We start from the raw sequence: 21,575 nt of genomic DNA on the forward strand, positions 1-21,575 counted from the left end.
TAGTATGTCATAATTAAATTAAGATATTTTGTACTTAATGTGATAATTATACATGATAGTCTTAAAAGAAGCTAGGATGTGGATCAGATGAGATGTAGTTTAGAGCAGTGTTCCTAGATAGGCGCAGGTGTCATCTTTTGGCAAATTAAATGTTTGACAGAAAAACAAAATGGATGATTGCACAGTTCACACTGGGACTTGCAACTTTTTCAGTCACAAAAGTGTGATTATACAGCTTTGTGAGACACAAAAGACTAGATACACAAATAAAGTGTGTCCCATCTGGTCTTTGCCTGACTTGTCGACCCACTGTCTGCTTTTCTTAAACAGGTACAGTAGTTGATTATCAGCTTGCAATGCAAGTGTTAGTAGTGTTAACAGGCTGTTCGGGATCAGTGAAAGAGAGGGCATATATTCACAAAAGCGAGTAGGTTCTTTTAGCTGGGGATATGGTGGAAGGCCATCGAGGAGCTGCATTAGACTGTTTAACAACAGCAAAATGAGACTAGTAATCATGCCATTATACGCCATTAGAGGTTATTAAAGGTGTGCCTTCCCATGGGGACTACAGCTGGTTGCTGGAATAAAAGGGGGGCTTAAACAGCTGGTATTGCTTAGATTAAATCCTTTAAAAGTGGAGGGGTACCTCAAGGTAATCTGTTTTCACCAGCTATGTACAGAAGTCCAGGTTAGACAAAACTGCTTACAGTTAAAAGGTTAAACAATCCTGCTTTTAAAAATGTGGTTAAAGCCACACTGGGGTTTTCAGCAATATTTGTTCACTCTTAGACAGTAATTGAACTGATGAAAGATAAAACCTTTAGTTTTACTCTTCTGGGAATAAGTTTGCTCTTTTGGGAAGAGAGGTTGGAGTGATCCTAGCTGTGAGCGGTGAGCCTGGAATAATAATAATGGATTGCTCAACATGTTGAAGTTGGTGCGTTTGTTAGAATGGGCAACAGAATATTTCCTTACATATTGACAGGTGTTGTGTATGTAAGGAGCAGATACATGTAGCAGATACATTGTATTAGAGAGGGAACTGCTATAAAGAGGAAAGACGTCCATATACTGTATTACTATTATTAATTTTGTTTGGCTGATGTTTTTATCCACACTGACTTAAGCTGAGGTTTTAGTAGATACCCATTTATACAACTGGGTATCTTACTGGAGCAATTTGGGTGAAGTATCTTGCTGTGAGTCTCTCACCTTACATTTGAACCCATAGCTATTTACAGTATTTACAAGGCCAGAACCTTAACCACCCCTCCACACAGCTGTCCAAGGATCATAATTAATTTATGTTTGAACTGTACAACAGTCTCTGCTCTATGTGTGAGGATCCCCAGAACCTTGGTACTGTAGCTACTTTAACATTAATTTTTCATTTAATCTTTTATCTCACTAGTTAAGTCAATAGAGAAGAAATTCTTATTTACAATGGCGACCTTTAGAGTATCCGTTTATTCAGCAGCACATTTAGCTACATACAGTACAGTACCTTTCTCAGCAGTGGCCCAAGTGGGAGTTAAACCCATTATCATCCTGTATGTAATCTGTCTACCTCCACTGTATAGACAGATGTTTAATACGTAATAAACCAACTGATTTACTTTGTTTAATATTCTGATTTATTTAATATTCTTAAAAAATATTCTTAAAATTCTTAAATATTTCTCTATGGACCCCTCTTAGTTCTGTTATTGTCACACAAGGTTGTATTGTAAGCTGTGCTGGGATACTATGAAAGCTGATGCCATCTCTGCAAATCGTGACTGAACATAAGACACCAAGAAAGGCTGAAAACAGGTGCAGGCCATTTGGCCCATCTACAGAAGAGTGTTTGGCATGTACTGTATAGTAGTAGCTAATTGATCTGAGGATCTCATTCAACCATTTCTTGAAAGAGGAAACTTCAAAAACATGGCTGGGAAGGTTGTTATACTCTCAGAACCCCTTGAATGAAGAGCTGCCTCTTGTTTTGTAGTTTTAAATGCACTTCCACATAGTTTCCACTTGTGTCCTCTATTTTTAAACTGTGTTTCAAACTGTTTCAAAGCTGAGCCACATGAAGAAAATGGAATTTACAGCAAACAAGAATGCATTTGAAGTTTAGAGACCATCATGGGTTACATTTGATGACATTTCTAATTTATTTTTTGTGAGGATTAAGAGTTTACTCAGATCCTCCACTAGTGCTTTATTCTGTTATACTGTAGCATCTTTGACCAGTATTAAGCATAGTTTGGTTCATACTAAACCAGACTTGACATGTAGCAGACTTTAATTCACACTGAATCTTCAAAAACATGATTCCAGTAACTCAAGGTAAACTATACACTAGCAGCCGATATACAGTATTGTATTTGTTGTAATTTTTTTAGATATTCCATCACATTTGCCAGTCAAATCTAATAGAATCATCATCATTTTTGCATTATTATCTTTTGTTCCTCTCTACACACATATTTCATGCTGCAGGGTCCTACAAGCTTATCAGGTTAACTGTTAGCTTAAGACATGGTTAAAATTTCACTAGAAAGTGTCACTTTCTATTGTTTTTCTACATAAAGACAGGCGTGTATTTAGTGAAAAGAGCAGATCAGTTTAGATTGTTTCAAGAATTTTGGAGAGCAATGTTTAATTCACAAGCTATTTTCTTCTCTTTCACTCTGTGTCATTCCCTAGGCATTTACTTTGGAGAAGTTATTACTTCCAAATTCTATTTTTCTCCCTGCCCAGTGCAGTTTTCTCATGTTGTTTTATGTGATTTTAAGTATAAATTCTGGTAAGAAATTCAGAATGTCTAAATTCTGTTCCACGATCCCTGCTGTATGGTCTGGCTTGCTGCTCTGGGAATTTTCCGAACAGTTTGACTTTGCTGATGGACAGGACACTTATTTCTCACCCTATAAATTTATTTCTATGTTTAGCACCTGCTATTTGCTGTTGTTGAACCTCCTTTCAATGACTGCCTTTGTTTGCTTACAACATTTAATTAGCTACAGAAGGTATCTTTTTCTTTGAACATATATTGTACAGTATGTATTGCAACTTTGTATGCAACTGGTGCTTGTTTAATAACGTACAGCCTTATTTTTTTATTTCATGCAGATGAATAAGAAATGCTCATATGTTGCAAGCAACTGTTCACTTCTGACTGTTAGGGAGACACTGTAGCCAGTGTCCACCTTGATTTTGCAGCCTAAAACAGAGAAGTGTTTCTTTCCACCTCTTTTAAGCCCACACTGTTGAGTTCATAGACTTTTTCAACTGGTTGAACTTTCAAGTTCTGACTGGTATTAAATGGCTAATGAGTGTTCCATGAGGCCCTTTGTGTACTCACCTTTTTTCATATGGAAATACAGTATAAACATTAAAAGTCAAATCCTTGTTGTTCCTTTTTTAATTATCACCACACATATGCTGTACTAAACGTAGGTTATGTATTTCTGTAATAGTGTAGTTTAAATAAACATTCTTTTTGTACAAAACTAATGAAGCTATCAGGATTCAGTGGGAATTTTCTTTTACTTGTATTGTCTTAGAGTGTGCTAATTTTGCACAGCCTGATGTGACACACTTCTGCCAGCAGTTTACTTAACGATTTGTAAGCTGTAATTGAAGTGCACAGGAAGTGTTACCTTTGACAACAGGCAAATGACATAGCCAGCTGTGTTATTTAATACATAACATTTTCACATAACAAATGAGTATTTGAAATAAACCAGCTGACAAAGCATCTACTTTTAAGGCAGCTCTACAGGAAATCTGCAGCACGTTTTTCAGGTGCTGTCTTGGTTATTTGGTCTGTGGCAATTAATGTGTGGCCTGAGGGAGGGAAACGACATGCTGGGAACAAAACTGGAACAGAATTGATGGAATGGAAGACATTTTTATACACTGTAATTTTAAACACCCCTTATAATTAAGTAGGGGCCCTGCCTTTGAAGTGTCTGAAGAATTATTCAAACCAATTGTGTTTGGGATTTTGGTGTCAATGTCAGTTTGTCGTTTTGCATAAGCCAATTGTAACATTTGAGGTAGCATTTTCTCGTTCAGTTGAATTAAATGAATACCCATTCATTTTCTGAGATTGTGTTTTAAAATGGTTGAACCTGAATGCATAGTTGTAGATTTAATGTTACTGTAAAAAAAAAAAATCCAAAATGCAGTAACAAATACAAATACAAAGAAATCACATACCTAAAGAAGGGTAAAGTTTTGCATATTAGCTTTTAATATTAGGTGACCATGATGTTACAATTTCAGTGAATGAATACAACCATGTGGCAGGTCCTTGTTTTTGACTCGAGGAAGGTACAGTAGTTAATGCAGAAAATAATGGCAGTATTACTAAGACGGTTCACTCAACATGTGAAGGATGCAGCTGTACCTATACATAAAATGTAGTTGTCTATAAAATAAAAAGTAAGATTTTTAATGAATACTGAAATCTGTATTGTTCAAAAACAAAATATTAATACAGAACAGGCATCAAGTGCTATCTTCTCAAATAGCATTGTTGGTGAAGTATGCAGAAGTCACTCTTATTGCAGTGTTCAAATTAGGACAGCAGTCTCACAGTCAGCGGTGATGTGAGCATTGAACTCCAAGGGAAAGACATCATCAGTAAAGGGCAACAGCAGGTCAGGACACATACTCCAGCATTGTGATATCTGTGCATTAAATCAAAGTGCAAGGCAAAACAGGGGAGCCTCAGCAGACCAACTGGCTACTAATTTCAAACTGGTTTGCAAACAACCAGTTTAATCAAATGCAGTCTGCCAGAACTTCAGTGAGGTACCAGGCACAAGGAAATGTAACATGGTCAGAAAAATCATCCTTCTCCTTGTTCTTGACAAATCAAGAAAAGTGCATGTGTGTCACCAACCTAAAACACTTTATAGCCCACAGCCCTGGTTCCAGTAGTCAAGTGTACTGGTGGTTCCATAGTGTTAATGGACATATTTTCCTGGCATGGTCTGGGTTCACTCATTCTGGTTGGTTTAATATAAGTCTCATCTCAAAATAGGCAAAATGATAAAACATTAAAATCTTGAAATGCACAATGGGCATTTCATCCTGAACAGTTTTCCTGAGCATGAATCTTTTTTTCTGAATTGAATTGTTTCCTTTCTGTAGCCTCCCAATTTAAAACCACTAGTTATTGGATCAGTTCTGTTCTCTGTTATGGTCTCAGTAAAAGTATGGGAAAGGGAAGCCTTTCTTTCTCTCTCTGTTAACACTCCAAGTGAGCAGGCACCTGGGAGCCTGGTAGAATAATTGGAGAGGATATCTTTTTTTCAAATACAAAACTACTGAAACCTTTAAAATGAGTTTATTTACTTTCTTTGGTTGCAATATTTCAATATATATATTGTGCCTCTGCAGTTTGTCCAAAGAAAAGCTGTCTGGTATATTACTGTGCTTAAAGGAATGTCTTATACTGACAGATGAAAAGATCTGAAATTCTGTTAAATGCGAGACTTGAGTCGGGACAAGATTCAAGAATTCAGAATCCTCAAAAAAGTCCCCAAGTAGACCTCTGCAGTGAAATATGAACCTGAAGACACAAATGGAAGCTAAGGGGAAGTGCTTAGAACTGAGAACATGACACATTTTTACACAAACGTTAGGGAGAGTCATGAGCAAACGTATCCAGCCCTGCTATTGAGGCCACTTTAACAAAACAAGGAACTGGTTGAGATCCTCAGAATAATTCAATGAGGTAGAAGGGCTGATAGTCCTCCTTTCATTGTGACCTTTAGTGCATTTTTTATGTTTTGGTTGAGCTTGGTGCACATTAAACGTCTAAATTCACATTTTTATTTTATCACATTTCGTGATCAAATGCACACCGAAACAATTCTTTCAAGTCTGGTGATCCCCCTAGGTTGAGCCTCTTTGAAAAACAAAATGGAAGATTTACAGGATTTTATATAAATTTATATAATACAAATATATATTTGTATTAAAGTGAAATATCCAAACTGAAAAAAGATAAACAGTTGTATTTAAGACATCCTGCAATATCATAGTAAGGAAATGTAGTTGGGAGGGTTTCTATTTATGTCACTTCCAATGCATATTTTAATTTATTTTTAAATAAATACTTATGTTGATGCATGGTGAACTTTGTAAAAGAAAAACAATCCAGACACTTAGTTTCTCTCTGTTGATGTAGATTTAGAGTATTCATGAGGGACGCCCTGTAAAAAGTGGAGAGTGAAAGCACCAACTGTGCCTTTTTTACAAGAAAATTCTGTTGGACTTCATTAACGGCTTTCAACATTCATTAGAATGACGCTGTATTTCAATTTATGTTTCCACTGCCAATCATGACTTGTCAAATTGGGTTTCCAAGCCATTTAAAAGCCTAGGTTAGTCTTTCATATTTTGAAAGAGTATATGGTACTTGGATATTACTAGTTTATTTTTGTAACACTCCTGAGTTAGGAAACATGTTGATGTGGCTTGATTTGCTCTTTAGTATAATTATTTAATGATGATTGACTCTTGTTGCACCCTTTTATAAAAGAAGTAAACAAGTACTGTATCTCTTCACAGAAATAGTTTATATAGCCTGGAAAAAGAGAAATGTGGCTGACCAGTTTAGGATACTGACTTTTCTAACAGCGCTTTAAAGAGAATTAGAAGGAGCAGTGTTAGGAAACCGTGAAGAACCTGAGACACAAGTGGAAATTGTGGGCAGAAAACAGAAAACACTAATAGGAGCTTGGTGTGATTCTTGGTCTAAAGGCTAATACGATCAAATAATCAATATGGGTCAAAAGTTTTGATTGCTTTGACAGTATGTGTCTCTCTTTCTCTCTATTACTCCTGTGGTCTTTGAAGTGTGGCCAAAATTTGATTCTTTATTTTTTTTCAAAAGAATTTACTTTTTTTATTTTTTTAAGAAGGTGCTTTAGTTCCTTTTAGTTTTCATTCAATGCCTCGGTAATAATGCGAAACACTTTTTGCAGTCTTGGTGGGCTCTACTAGCAATTAGTAAAAGGTATCTGTTAAGAAATTCTGACCCTTTCTGTAAAGTAATTGTAATACTTTAACACTGAGATACATTAAAATCATTCCATAAGATTGAGACTAGAAAATGAGTCAGGTGTTTTATGTATTCATTCGTCCCCTGAAAAGACTAAAAGCATTTTATTTTATTTTTAATTGGGGGATTATTTTCTGATCTCATTGAATTTGTGAATGTTGTAGTTTGTTGTGCCAATTTTTAGAAACACTGCAGATCAGTTATTTTAAAACAATGATTAAATGTAGGCTTTAGGATACTGTACCTGCTGTGTTATATGCCTATTTCCTCTCTTTTGTTGTTGGGCTTGCAGTTCTAACTCCTCTGTCATAAAACTATCATTTTATGACTCTATACAGTAATTATCATAGGAAAAACAGATAAAGCTGTCAATTACATACACTCTTAATGCACAGTAATACATTTTTGTTTTCTTCAGCTTCATAAATTGGTGTACCGAATATGTATGGTGTTCCAATCTGCTTGAAAGTACTCTTAATGGACAAAATGGCACTATTGTTTAATGCATGAAATTATTTTTCATTCTTTTCATTTTAATGGCTTAAACACTCTAAACCGAGTTTTTTGGTTAACCACTGTTTCAGACTTTTTCAGACTTACTCCATGATAAGTACTGGTAATGCATGGTACTGTACATTAGAAGTGAACCGTTGCTGTCAAATTTGATTTATTTTGACGTTTTACTGTTTATTTTTTTACAGATATAGATGAGTGTAGTACACTTCAGGGTGTGTGTGATGGAGGTCAGTGCATCAACGCAGTCGGAGGTTATTCCTGCATTTGCCCACCTGGCTATATGCAATCTGCTGATGGCACTAGATGCTTTGGTAAGTTCAGGCATAGCTTTGTGCACAGTAATGTTGTCTTCTCTTAAAAAACAAACAGCCACCAACCAAACCTAACAAAAAATCACTGGAATGGCACAATAATTTACCTAAGCCTGGAGCTGGAGAACTATAGTAAATCCAAAGAAGTCATTTTGGTGTAAGCAATAGAAAATGCGTTCTCAAGAGCTGTATTTTTTTGGTTTGGTCTAAAGTGGGTATAATGTTTTTCTTGGCTGAAACCAATTTTTTTCACTTTTCGTTTTCACTGGACCCAGAAGAAGCATGCACCCTGTTCGTATTTACTGTAGGTAATTTTGTTCAAGTGGAGATTTGTGGACCAAATCTCCAAATGCAGACTGGAAGCTACATTTTATGCAAGGTGCTTCGTCTATGAAGGAAAAGTTAAGGTGCAAGTGCATACAAAAGGGGTATACAGTATATAGAAAAGAGTTGAATTGTCTGTTGAAAATAGCTGAAAGATAACACTAGTTCTTGATTATTTACCTCATTTGGAAATGGGGAATGAAGAAAGTGATTAATCATGGTGTCTTAATCCCTCAAGCATGTAAATTGGCAAATAACATACTCCACTGGGCCACATTAAAGAATATCTGAAACTGTCCCTTAGTGACTGTTAGACAAATAATTCAGGTGGTTTTCACTTTGGATGTAGGAAAGCCAATATTTATTCTTTCCTAGTGAAACCATCCTGAAAGAGAAATAAATGTGTTAAACTGCATTTTTGTAACTAAGTAGGGGGATAATGACATGATAGCCAAAAGGTATTAATAACTGTATTGGCTTGTTATTTAAATATTAGTCCTCTGAAATGTTTTGCGAAAGGGCAAACCGCATAACCGCGGCATATCCGCATAACTGATTAAGTTTCAAAATTGATAACAGGCTTGTGTCTGTTATCATCAGGAAAATCATCAGGAACTTAAACGATCCTGTCAAAAATTACAGTATGTTCCTTAGAGAGGCTTTTATACATTTTTGTGAGTGAAACAAATATACTTTATTATTTATTGTATTATATATAATATCGCTAGGTCTTAGTTTTCAACTGTTTGTTTAAAAACTAATGATACATGTTTTAAATAATACAAATATCTACACTGAGGAATTTGTAGAAAATCCCTTTTTAACTGAATACAACTGTTCAAAATGTTCATCAGTCTTTTTATGTTTTTACAGGTGCACTTTTCATTCTAAATGTCAACTATATGAAGTACAGTATAGTTTTTACTTTATTTTATTTATTTAAATGGGACATATGTTACAGAGTCCCATATAGGAACTGCTTATATTTTACAGTGTGTACATTAGTACAGTATATTGTAAATGTGATTTAAAATGAAAAAAAATAGTCATTAGCTATATCCGTAGACTAGTGGATTAATTTATTGCTCAAAAGTGTTGAAAAAACATTTCCTGTTTCCATTTTTCTGTTTCAGAATTAAAGGACTTTACATTTTCCGGCTATTTACTTAAAGACATACTGTAATGGTCTTAAAAAAGGTTGAATTCAGTACTTTTCTGTGAAAAATTAAGTGTTTACATAGCTATAAAATCCCCTTGTACAGCTGTAAATAATTTGAATTTGATGGTCAATAGTGGGTGGGCTACAGTTGTATTACATTATAGTTGTTATCATAAACACCTCTTGTTAGTAAAAAAAGCACAGTACCCACTGCATGAGGAGCAGCTGTCTAAATACATAGCAACACATCATTGAAAATAGTATTACAACATTAAAATGTCACAAACATCTTTATAACATCTTTATGGTGTACCTTCATATTGACAAAGGCTGAATGGTATGTTTTCACTAGGAACATGAGCTTTTGGTCCTCTCTTCTGTCACATTGTGCAGTCACTGGTGTTATGGCTGGTGTGTGAGATACCACAGATGCAATGCAAGTGGGAAAATAGACCCCAGATTCCACATTATAACAGTAGGGTACCACCGGTTCATTCTTTCAGTATTATTGTCCCCTTGTCCTTAAGGTGGTTCTCCCATCTCCTTCTTCCCTGTCCACCCTAAAAGCTTTTCAGTTATGTTTTATCTTTAGGATTTATTATAAGCCCAATATGTGCGTTTTAGTAGTTTCTGTATTGTAATTTTGGGCCTCAGTCTCAATAGTCTCATTATTCTGTTTAAAATAACCTCCCACCAAGGAACATGTTTTGACTTGAGCAGAATGCAGGTAATTCAGTGATTCTTGGGGGGAAGAGTGACATAGTTGAAATGCAGGCTCAGAGAGAAAACTGGTATCTTGGCTTAACCTACAATTACAGTTTGGATGACTGTATTACAGCTGTGCATTCCACTAGAAAACTCATGGTGAAAAAATAATGAGGAACAGCCATAATAAATTAAGTCCTTTTCAACTTGAGCATTCATGTTTTGTTTAGAAATAAAATTACAGTATACTATGTTTTAATTTTCTATTGTAGTTTGAAACCTTTGGTTTTAAATATCATAATGTAGAGAGAATGAAAGCAGAAAACTAAAGCTGATAAAAATGAAAAATTGTGTTTTCTTAAGTGAAGGTTTATTTTTATGTATTTTATATCAATTGCACAAGCTCCAGAAATATTTGCAATAGTATATATTGTAATGACTCGTAAAGTCTGTAAATTGGAGTTGTGTTTAGAATATAGCAATCCCTTTTATATCCATCAGAATTGCTTTTGGTGATATCTTGCCAGAGTTTAAGGACTCACAGCTGACTCTGTTCCCCTTGTCAGTCAGCAGTTATCAGCACATCATTAGTTACAACATAACAAGGTCCAAGAATACTTGAGAGCACATTGTCCCTTATAGGGGAAAAATGATTAAAGTATTTTAAATTGCGTTTTTGGCCCCATACCTTGTGTTATTTTTGAGAGCATTCTGCTATCATAACATCTGAGTCTGTTAGTTTGGATTTTGTGTGGAAAAGAAGTGGTGTTGAGATGAAACTGATTTAAATTTGAATACTGACTCTGCAAATAGCATTATCAGGATGCCACGTTCACTAGGAAAACAGGCTGTCACCGATCTTAGTGTACAAAAAACAGATATAATTTACCTGTATTTATAAACCCCAATTATTTGGCATGGTCAAATGAACAAGCCTTTTTATATTACCGTTTCTTGGTTTAAGACTTTACTGTCTTATCTTGATTCCTGGCTAAATGGTCTATTTCCATGAACATAGAAACCTTTGCAAACATCCATTTTAAACCTTTACCATTTCAAAGATTATTTTCCTACAGAGCATTGTAGTGATTTAGAATTATATTCACGCCACACAAATCAAACATGGTATATACACGTATAGACATATAATCTATTATATTTTATATCTGTGCAGTTATGGGCAGTTTGCAAGGATGATGTCCATATAAATAATTCGAACCACAAAGATGACTAAAAGTATTAAAACGAGCCATGTTTCATAACGTGTCCTGTGGAGACATTAAGCAACCATTTTAGCTCTAATAGGTTTGACTAAAGGTGTGTGACCTTTGACTTTCCATTCCTCTGGCAGATTTCTGTAAGATTTCACAGGTCCCCTACAGCAGGGCCTCTTGGGGCAATGATGGTAAAGCAGCTGGTAGCAGGACTTACAGCTTTAGGTTCACAGTCTGAAATACTCTTTACCAGGCAACAGAATGTCACAGAAGACAAGAAGCCCAGGAAAACCAAGATTTACTGTGGTGTCTCATTTAAAAGTTTTTAAATATTTTAAAATGTTAACATTTGGAAAAACTTGTAGTGAATTGCAAGTGAATTTTTATACTAAAGAGCATTTAATATCTGTTTACTTAAGACATGTCATTAATAGAGAAAGCATAGAAGGCTATCTTTAATTTGTAAGCTACATTGTATAAGGGAAGTAAAAAGAGGAAGATAAATTTAGAGATCTGTATTAGAGAAATATCTTCCACAAAATGGAAATCAAGGTTTTCTGATTAAGATTTATAACTCCTGTACATTTTACATAGTGGTAGCTGCTTCTCCTCTTTTCTCCTGTGAATCGTCTGTGTATTTTTAATTAATTATTTATCTGTGTAAAGGTATTTCAATTGAGAATAAATACTCATTTACAATCATGACCTGGAAAATATCCATTTATACAGGAAATTTAATGGAGTTTTGTTTGAAGTGCCCTGATTTTACTTACAACAGGGGTGCCCCTTCTGGGATTTGGAAATATGACCCTCTGGTCCGGAGCTCTCCCTACTATACTGCCTCTGTGTAGCAAAACATTAAGTGACTCTTGGCACCTCAAAGAGCTTTGGTATTATTTTAATGATGTGGAAAACATGCATTTATAACATCTTAAAATTATACTGTAGATTTTCAAAAGAAGATCTATTTATAGCACAGTATTGCATGAACTTTTCTGTACTTTTTATTATGAAAAGTATGATGCAGTTTAGTAGAATCATAAGCATACATACTGTACAGTATTAGTTTCAGCGCAAGAGTCTTGCTGGAGGTTGGAATCCTGCCATTTTACAGTTTTAAGTTTATATTTAATATTCAGCCTGACAATGATATAATGTGATTTTTGTTCCCCCTTTAGGATGTATAAATAAAATGGATTCTATTAGTGGAAAAATAATATCCAAGTGGAATGATATAAGGAAACAAACAGATCTTCAGTTAGATCTTTATTATTACTGTACTTTCCATATGGGTGTAAAGAACGTAGAGCATAAAAATAACGCAGCTCTTTAAGCTACGAAAAAATGAACTGTAATTCTTACTATGCCTTTTCTCAGTAAAATATTTATCGGATAGCATTTTAAATTGTAGCACTTTATTTTGCTTTTATAGTATCCATCTAGTAAGCTCACAAACATCCAGTTTTGTGAGATGACTGGTTTTGTTGTACAGGTATTTCAAAGTATACTCAGAATTACACAATATAAACAACAATATCCAGCATTACCTTTAACACGGTTGTGTGGAACTGTTGTATCAGTGTCTTTAATTTACAGTTATTTAAGAGGCACTGAGCAAACCATTCGTGGAAAAGGTTATTTTACACGGAACTCGAGACAGTAGACTATAACTTGCAAGCTTAAATTAAATTGAGGTGCTGGACTGTAGAAAGTGCACACTGTTTCTGTGCTTCTGTCACAGACAGAAGAGGAGGGACCTGCTTCTCCAGCCTGGTGAATGGGCGCTGTGCTCAGGAGCTGACTGGACTCCTCAGTAAGATGCGGTGCTGCTGTGAGTTGGGACGCTGCTGGGCCCTGGGCTCTGTGCCAGAAATGTGCCCCGTTAGGGGTTCAGGTGAGGAAAGGAACATCTTACCCACATTGCAGAAATTAAAGATGTCACCGACTGTAATTCAGTCTGGAATCACTTAAATGTGGACTAAGGACTTCATAATTGGGCATAGGAAGTAGGAATGAATAATTTTGCCCTCTTTGGTGGCAACCATGTTTTGGTTTAGGCACGGTGCTGTAAATTTCAGAAAAAAAATAGAAGTTCAGGGAGAAAAAAGTAGTTTTAACACTTACTGAAGAAATGCCAATACAATATCTTCTAAAAATATTCACCTCCATGGTAAATGGTATAATATCACAGACGGAGGCTATTCAACTAATTCTGTGACTTGTCCCAGTAACTGTGTGCTCCTGAACTAGTTTAGATTAGATTTTGGGCCATAGAAAAGGGGATAAATACTTACAGAATCAGCATTTAAGTTTTGAATGCTCCTTGCAGTTGACTCTGACATCAATTAAGTTTTGATGAAAAATATTAACTTTAAAAAATTCACAAGGAATCTTTTGTAACTCTAAAGAGACATAATTGGAAGGGGGTGAATATGTCTGTAACACATAGTATTAAATATTCTGGATTTTCTTCACATTTTGGCTTGACAGACTCCAGTGAGCTTGCAGTGCTGTACCTGTCCTACAGGTGTTTTGCTATGTTGTTAATTCAGCAAATTTACATTGTGAAAAGATGCTCTTTAAAACCATTCAAACCTTAAAAAGGAATCCCTCTTGAATCTTGAGTAAATATTAATTTATCATGCATTCAATAAGTCCTTTGTCCTTGTTTAATTTCTGTATTCGTTTTTTTAATATAGTTTATAAAAAACTCTTTTCTATTTTTCAGATGAGTATCGGAGGCTGTGCATTCAAGGCATACCTTTAGGAGGCTTCCCAGAAGTGGATCCTGGAATTACAGGTGGAAGAATAAATCATTTTGTGCCCAGTGAGCTTGATCCCACAATCACTGGAGAACGAGTCCAAACCGGCCAACTTCACAGGCCACTCCCAGATTTTGGTGAGTTTAAGGCGCGCAGAATTGATTTTTGGTTTGTTCATTCAGAATTCACAGTGATTACTGTTCATCTTGCCTTCTGGGGGAACAAGTACACCCAAAACAAGGCAGGAAAGTGTGCCCCACAAAACCTTCACTGCTGGAACAAAGCACTAGAGACTGTAATGGTAGAGTTCTTTAGGTTGGTGCCACCCATGCACTCACACCTTTGATGAGAACATGGTGAAAGATAATGTATCTGAATCATATTATTGTTCTCCACTGCTCAATAGTAAGTTACCCATGCTATTTGTGCCACTGGACTCTGGACTGGACACTGGAGTATGATGAACAGTTTGTACACTGCAACCTGAATATAGTATCTCACTCAAAATGTTTTCATCAGAGTTTTTAGTTTTAGATTAAACCTACTGCTTGCCTTGCAGTTTTAAATGTGCAGCCATTTGCTCACCTCTTTTGCCTTGCAACTCAGATTAAGACACGGATATCATGATTCCTTGAGTATTCACTTTCACTCAGTGGTGTCCTTTGCAGAGAATGTCATTCCCTTGGTTTTCCATGCCTGTATCACCTTAACCTTAGACACACTGCTCATTGAGCTGTCTTGCCTACTGAAGCTCCTGCCAGCCATGCCTCAAGAATCACACCTGTTTATTTTTTTTGTCCACTACCTGCATTGCTGTGTATTCCCAAACTCTTGAAGTATTTTATCTTAGGATCATATTATTCGTTCTGTTCACCAGTTTCTGAGCTTATCATCTTGTGATCACAAACTAGCTGCTTTATTTTCCCAATCCTGAGATAAGTATATTATAAATTCAAGATAAACTTGTACGTACTGTCCAGGACATGCACCATCTTCTATATCTGTTTCATGGTTCCTGCTGAGAAATGTGAGCTGGTCACACAAGCACACTTTCACATTTAGATTTGAAATAATCCCTTGTTTTAGTGGCTTCCTTAGATCTCTGATTTCATCATACAGTAATTGTAAGAAGAAGAAAAAAGCTTCAAAACTACTCTCATCTCGATACATACACTATTCATTTACCTCAAGCCTAATCAAAGGCCAGGGTTGTTTACTTATGGACTTGCTTATTTTACAGAAACTCTAAACCAAACAGTTGACATCTGCCAGAGATTCACCAACCTGTGCCTCAATGGGCGCTGTATTCCTGTTCCTTCCAGCTATCGCTGTGAATGCAACATGGGATTCAGACAAGATGTGCGGGGGGAATGTACTGGTAAGAACAGCACAGAAATCAAAGCATATCATGCATTTAACACACCTCTTAAAATGTAGACATAGCTGCACTGCCTTGGTATGGTACATTTTAATTTGTAATTAAGAATTCTGATTCTACTAAATGATATCTTCATACTGCCGTTGGTTCATTTCATTAACTTGGCTTGCAATATCCATGTAAAAAAAGCAGCCAGAGTATTTTATTTTCTCACAGCGTTTGACATTGAATTTACCCAAGTTTCTTTCTGATAAAAATCATGTTCATGCAAACTATCTTTTAAGGGGTGTAAAATATAAAAACAGAAAGGAATATGCTTACAGTGTTAATAAGTTACTGTACAGTAGGCAGTATTTTTTCTTTAAAATATTTCACAAGTTATTTTAACCAGACCTTTTTATACATAGAGGAGTATAGGATTAGACCAACTGTAAACTTTGATAACTGAGAGAATTTAATCTCTGCATATCTATTTTATTACAGATATTGATGAGTGTTCATCTAACCCCTGTACCAACGGGGACTGTGTGAATACTCCTGGTTCTTACTACTGCAAATGTCATTCAGGCTTCCAGAGAACACCCACCAATCAGGCCTGCATTGGTGAGAGATGCTTTATTTTTTATATCTGAAGTGAGAAACTTGCTAGGATTTCCATATTATACTGAAATATTAATTCTGTAACAAATGTTTGGTTTGTATCTGAATAAAGGGATTTTTGTTAAAGCTAAAAGGGCAGATTATTTTTTCTCTGCAAATCAAAATACGTGGTATCTCATTTAATTCTATATGCTATGTACAATTATTCAGATTTGTCCTTTTCTATATTTTAATTAATTTCAAAGCTGTTGTCCACTTTCTTTCTACCATATGTTTTGCCCATTAAACAATGCACGTAAGAACCAGGTTCCAGTGTAAATCAATGAAACAAATCTAATACAATTCCATAAATGTTCAGTTCGGAAAAACCAAAATGTCTGTGTGCTGCTATCTAAATGTATGTGAATTGTTTATGTTACAATTCTTGAAGTGTTGCATAGGTAAAGGTGATCAGCAATGTGATAAAATATAACTGCTCCTGCATGTTCTTTCCTTCAAGACATCGATGAATGTCTGCAGAATGGAGTCCTGTGTAAAAACGGGAGATGTGTGAACACTGATGGCAGTTTTCAATGTATCTGCAATGCTGGCTTTGAGCTGACTCCTGATGGAAAAAACTGTGTTGGTAATAAAATGCTTCTTTGTCCTGTTGTAGTTTATATTAGGCTGATGTAACCTAGAGTTTCCTGGAAACTCTAAATAATCCTGTCCTTAGTATTTCTGTTAACTAGTGAAAGCCTGAAAACCGCAGGAAGTTTTTTTTTTTACAGCTGCTCTGATGTTAGAAAAATTAGAATATGGAAGTTGAACTCCGAAACATTTGAATTTTTATGTTTGTATTTTAGTGATGATTGTGGTTACTAAGCATGGTTAAAAAACTCTTGAATATTTATTTTTTTATTTATACAAGTTTAAATATTTATTTTACTCAATATATTCCACTATGTATTTCCACACATACTTGCACATTATATTCATCTGGAACTTGTCCCTTCAAAACCATATGACTTTCTAGCTGTCACTGTTTCCCACAAAATTATATAAACAATAGCCTTCTGTTAATAAAAGTTAAACGAAAACTATTGTGGGTTCAGGAGATTGGTGTGAAAATAGCTAATAGTTCTTCTTAATTGTAGTATTGTGCTTGATTTCTAGTACAAATAGTGCAAATCGCTACACTATGGCTATAAAAATACATATTTTTCTGGCTAGTTCAAGATGATTTGATGCTTATGCAAACAGATATGCAGCAAAAGGTGGCTTAGTACATTATTTAAGACTACTCTAGGTTGTTTATTCTTGAGGTGGAACCCTGCAACTGCTCTTAATTGTGAAAACCCATGTTGTCCCTTATCTCTTAGACCATGATGAGTGTGCTACCACCAACATGTGCTTAAATGGAATGTGCATCAATGAGGATGGGAGCTTCAAGTGCATCTGCAAGCCTGGTTTTACCCTGGCAGCTAGTGGTCGTTACTGCATTGGTGGGTGAGAAACAAAGAGCTTGAGGATGTGCTTCACTCAAAATATGTTGTCTGGTATTAATTAAATGATCAAGAGCACCACGCAGGCATTAACAAATCACATCACAAGTGTTCGTTCTTCAAAGACGCTAACAGCAATACTGTTAATCCAAGTTTCCTTCCTTGTGTGTCCATGACTTGGTCCTTTAATGTTGTGCAGTGAGACTGTAACAGATCCCCTCTGATTGGTAATGTAGCAGGAAAATCTGCACATAAATCATCCCTATTACAGAGGAGTCGAGATGGCAAACGGACCACCCCAATGCAATGTTTCTTTCCCACCTGGATGTGAGTTCCAATGAAGGCATGCCTAGGTCCCCATTTTAACCCTTTAGTAACAGTGGAAAATGTCCTCACTAGGTCAGACCAGTTTGGTCAGTCTGCCAAATAACCATTTTCTTTTTACCAGTGGCTGACATGACTATAAACGAGGCTGTTGCTAATATCTCAAGGAGGCAGAGAACAATTCCAGTTTAGGTTAAAATAACTTTCTTCCTAATGTTGGGAGTAATCTCATCCTGAGATCTTTGCTTCTCTCTGTCAGGAAGACCGGTGAGGGTCTGATTAGACAACCCCCTTCCTTCCTGTATGACTTTTATAGGGATGGCTGATCACAGGTGCAGCTAATTCCTTAATTTCTTTGTGAGAATGTAGCATAAAGGAATGTCTCATCACCACCCTCTGGCAGCTCCACCTTCTTTTCACCTCCCAAATCGGCTGCCATGTTACAGAGCCCCAGTATTGAGTGCACTGCCCTTTTGTGTTTTTTGTTATCAGTCATCTACTTAAAAGGCACTAATATTTTTTCCTACTGTATATTACTTATTTTCAATTGTACAGTCCCATAACCAGTCCAGGTTATTAGGAAGAGAGGCATCAGATCACTCCTCTCATGGGCCAGTGAGTGGGTCATGCGAGGATCTGTTGAGAAGAACAGAGCAAGGCCACCAATCTAGAAGTCCTATCGGTTTCACTCAGTACTTTATGCCAAGCATGAGACTGAAGCATTGTGCTCCAGGGAACACTATGAGCCCATGTTGCAAAAAGAAGCAAACGGAAGAAAAATTATTATAACGATACTGGAGATAAACTAGTACTGAGAGCTCTGATGCCACATACTGTATGAATAACATTAATTCTCCTGCTTTGAGATTATTTCCACTGAGATTTTCCTGTCTTGCTTCAGATGTTGACGAATGTCAGACCCCGGGGATGTGCATGAATGGGCGCTGCATAAACACTGAGGGCTCTTTCAGGTGTGAGTGCCTGGCAGGCCTGGCGGTTGGAGTTGATGGCAGATTCTGTGTGGGTAAGAGATTGTTAATCCTCAGGAGGCAGGGGGCAAACATGTTCACACAAAGCTGGTGTGATATCCCAAGCTGTTTTCAATTTATTTGGAATGTGAGTCATTGAATCTGTAACTTGCTCACTTACGTGGGTTGGCCTGACTGTAAAGTACATGATTCAGATTATGTTGCTGGAATTGCAGTTTCTTATTTAAAAAACATCCAGTACAATATGTATTGTAAACAATATATAATAAAGGTGCCCGTTAGTGACACCTTTACCGTAAATTATCCAAAGTATTGCCGCATTCAAAATGTGTTTTAGTGTGTAGTAACCCCATAATGTTGACTGTAGTATCATTTAATTTGTTACGTTTATTAAACACTGATTTCGAATTTTTTAAATGTCTAACTACAGAAATAATGATTATCTTGATAAACTCTTCAAATAATCTTGCTAACAATAAACTAAAATAAAATAAAAATAATGCAAGATTAATATGGCCTAACCACCCATTGTTAATTGAATAGGTAGGTAATTGAATAACAGATCTGGAGATGGATTGTATGAATATTTTATCTGCAACATTACAAATATAGACAGAAAGCACAATAACGGTCCCAAAATATGGATGGGAATAAACAGTGTTTCATGGGATGAATGTTCAGCACAGTGAAATATAGAAGGTTTCTTCATACCGTTTCAGACACTCACATGCGCAGCACTTGCTATGGAGCCATCAAGAAAGGCGTCTGTGTGCGTCCATTCCCGGGAGCTGTCACCAAGTCGGAATGCTGCTGCGCCAATTCAGATCACAGCTTCGGGGAGCCATGCCAGCCCTGTCCAGCTAGGAACTCAGGTGCCCATTTTTCACTATTTCACCTTCCACATAACTGATAAATTCAAAGTTTCCATCATCTGTTTCAAGACGATAGAGAATAGGAGAGTGCCTGCCTGAAAAAGATGATTGTCTTTAGATTTACATTCTCTCCAGTAGGTCTCTCTCCTGCTTGCATATTTAGGATTCCTTTAGTGAGAAAGAAGACCTTACGTTTTTCTCAGATGCACATTCTAGGAGGAATAAGAGAACGAATGTTCAAGAGACAATATTCTGTGTTAAAACCACTTCAGCATCAGTGGTTTGACAACCACTGTGTCAAAACCAGAGCTTTGTTATTATTGCAATTACAATAATAACAAAGGTCTGAAAATACATGTTTTCTGCAGTCATCCAATTTAAGGTTTCATTTGGGCTTCTAGGTGAACTCCTTTGGTTAGATGGATTGTCAGTTAAATTAAATACAGTATGAAATGTGCATTTATAAACCCATTGTCTACCCACATTGGCACCACATTTTTAACCTTTTATTGAAGAATCTTTGTTAACTCAGCTTTCTGATATTTGTTAGTGGCGCAACACAAAACCCCTTGTAAATCCCCTGGATCTACAGGCAAAGGGGAATGTGTCCACAAATCCTACTGTTCTGTTCCTAACAGGCATTCTCAACTATATTCAATACATGCAAGTAGCAAGAATCCAGAGTATTGAGAACTGTGCCCATGTACTATGTTAACAGTACAACCTTACTTTCTGGGAATTACTGCAATACTGAGAAATATTCTCTGCTGAAGTGTTGTGCAGTATACAGTATAGTAGCTTCTTCGTGGTTTGACTCTAACACGTTTCCAATCATGCTGCCTCTCTTTTAGGATGGAGAAAGGACTTTAGCTTGAAGTTTAAGCTGCACCAAAATTTGTTTAAAGATTTTTCTCTCTGTGTACCACTTGAGTGTGCTTATGGTCTACTCGCATTATGGTGGAGGGTAATGCCTGCCATTTAAGTAATTTATAGCCTTTTTTCTGCCTCTATAAAATGTGAAAACTAAACATTTTCATAGTGAGCATTTCTGCTTTTTCTACAGTAAACCGATTGCAAGGATGCATAGAATTCATAGAATTCAGAAAGGTGTCTTCTTACAGATTTTAGAATTTGATACTATTTCTTCAGCTGTGCAGACTGTAGCTGTCCCCAATTTGTACTGCCTTAACAACTTGGGGACTGGGGACCTGTATTATGGTTTTGAAATATTAGGGTTGCAGTTTGGCAGGCAGATGTTTTTTTTTCAACAAAAGCATCTGCTGTGTGTCTGGGACGTCTGTATATTGGTTTGGATTAGGCCTACATTCCTGTTTATCCTCAGGAGCCAGAACTCGATCTATACCAGTGTGTGGTGAGGGGGTGCTCATCCACGTGACACCTGAGACATATCAGAATGTTTATGTTAAAACCGCCAATGTCTAATGTATGTCACCCCTGTGTTATTGTTGTTAATTTGTAAATTTATTGTCAACATTTATCCTCTTATCTTGTGGTGTGGTCTGTGGTGCCTTTCTCGGAAGCATCTTTGTAAAATTTTTTTAAGTTTTGCCTCTTTCCTCAGATTTGACTTTGATCTCTATTGCTATTCTGTTTTAATAAAGTGATGCAGTGGATACATACTGTAGCCCTGCTGAGTGGGGATGTATGAGTTTTACACAGTAGGGGGATCAGGGGATTTAAACCCTTATATTTTGTTCTTTGGAACTTAAGGAGACTTAACACTGTTTGGAGTGTCTCAGTAATCCCCTTGCCAGGAAAGATCTCAAGGATATGCCAAGGAGCGTTTTCTAGCACCTTGTGATCAAACATCTTTGAGGAAGTTTAAGCCTGTTTTTTTTTCTTTCCTTTTT

The 21,575-nt window shown here is 36.3% G+C and overlaps 1 protein-coding gene across 2 annotated transcripts in view; it reads left to right on the forward strand.

The window, feature by feature from the left end:
• The window catches only part of fbn2 (fibrillin 2), a 115,196-nt gene that overhangs the window by 24,479 nt on the left and 69,142 nt on the right, over positions 1-21,575 (forward strand). For both annotated transcript variants that reach the window (XM_088629828.1, XM_088629829.1), the window contains exons 8-16: positions 7,768-7,893; positions 13,037-13,189; positions 14,024-14,194; positions 15,298-15,435; positions 15,919-16,038; positions 16,535-16,660; positions 17,397-17,519; positions 18,745-18,867; positions 19,552-19,704. In XM_088629828.1, the coding sequence (XP_088485954.1) occupies positions 7,768-7,893; positions 13,037-13,189; positions 14,024-14,194; positions 15,298-15,435; positions 15,919-16,038; positions 16,535-16,660; positions 17,397-17,519; positions 18,745-18,867; positions 19,552-19,704 (1,233 nt within the window). The remainder of the gene's footprint in view (positions 1-7,767; positions 7,894-13,036; positions 13,190-14,023; positions 14,195-15,297; positions 15,436-15,918; positions 16,039-16,534; positions 16,661-17,396; positions 17,520-18,744; positions 18,868-19,551; positions 19,705-21,575) is intronic.

This window comes from Lepisosteus platostomus, chromosome 4 (genome assembly GCF_059453375.1).
Source record: "Lepisosteus platostomus isolate fLepPlt1 chromosome 4, fLepPlt1.hap1, whole genome shotgun sequence".
Lineage (NCBI taxonomy): Eukaryota > Metazoa > Chordata > Actinopteri > Semionotiformes > Lepisosteidae > Lepisosteus > Lepisosteus platostomus.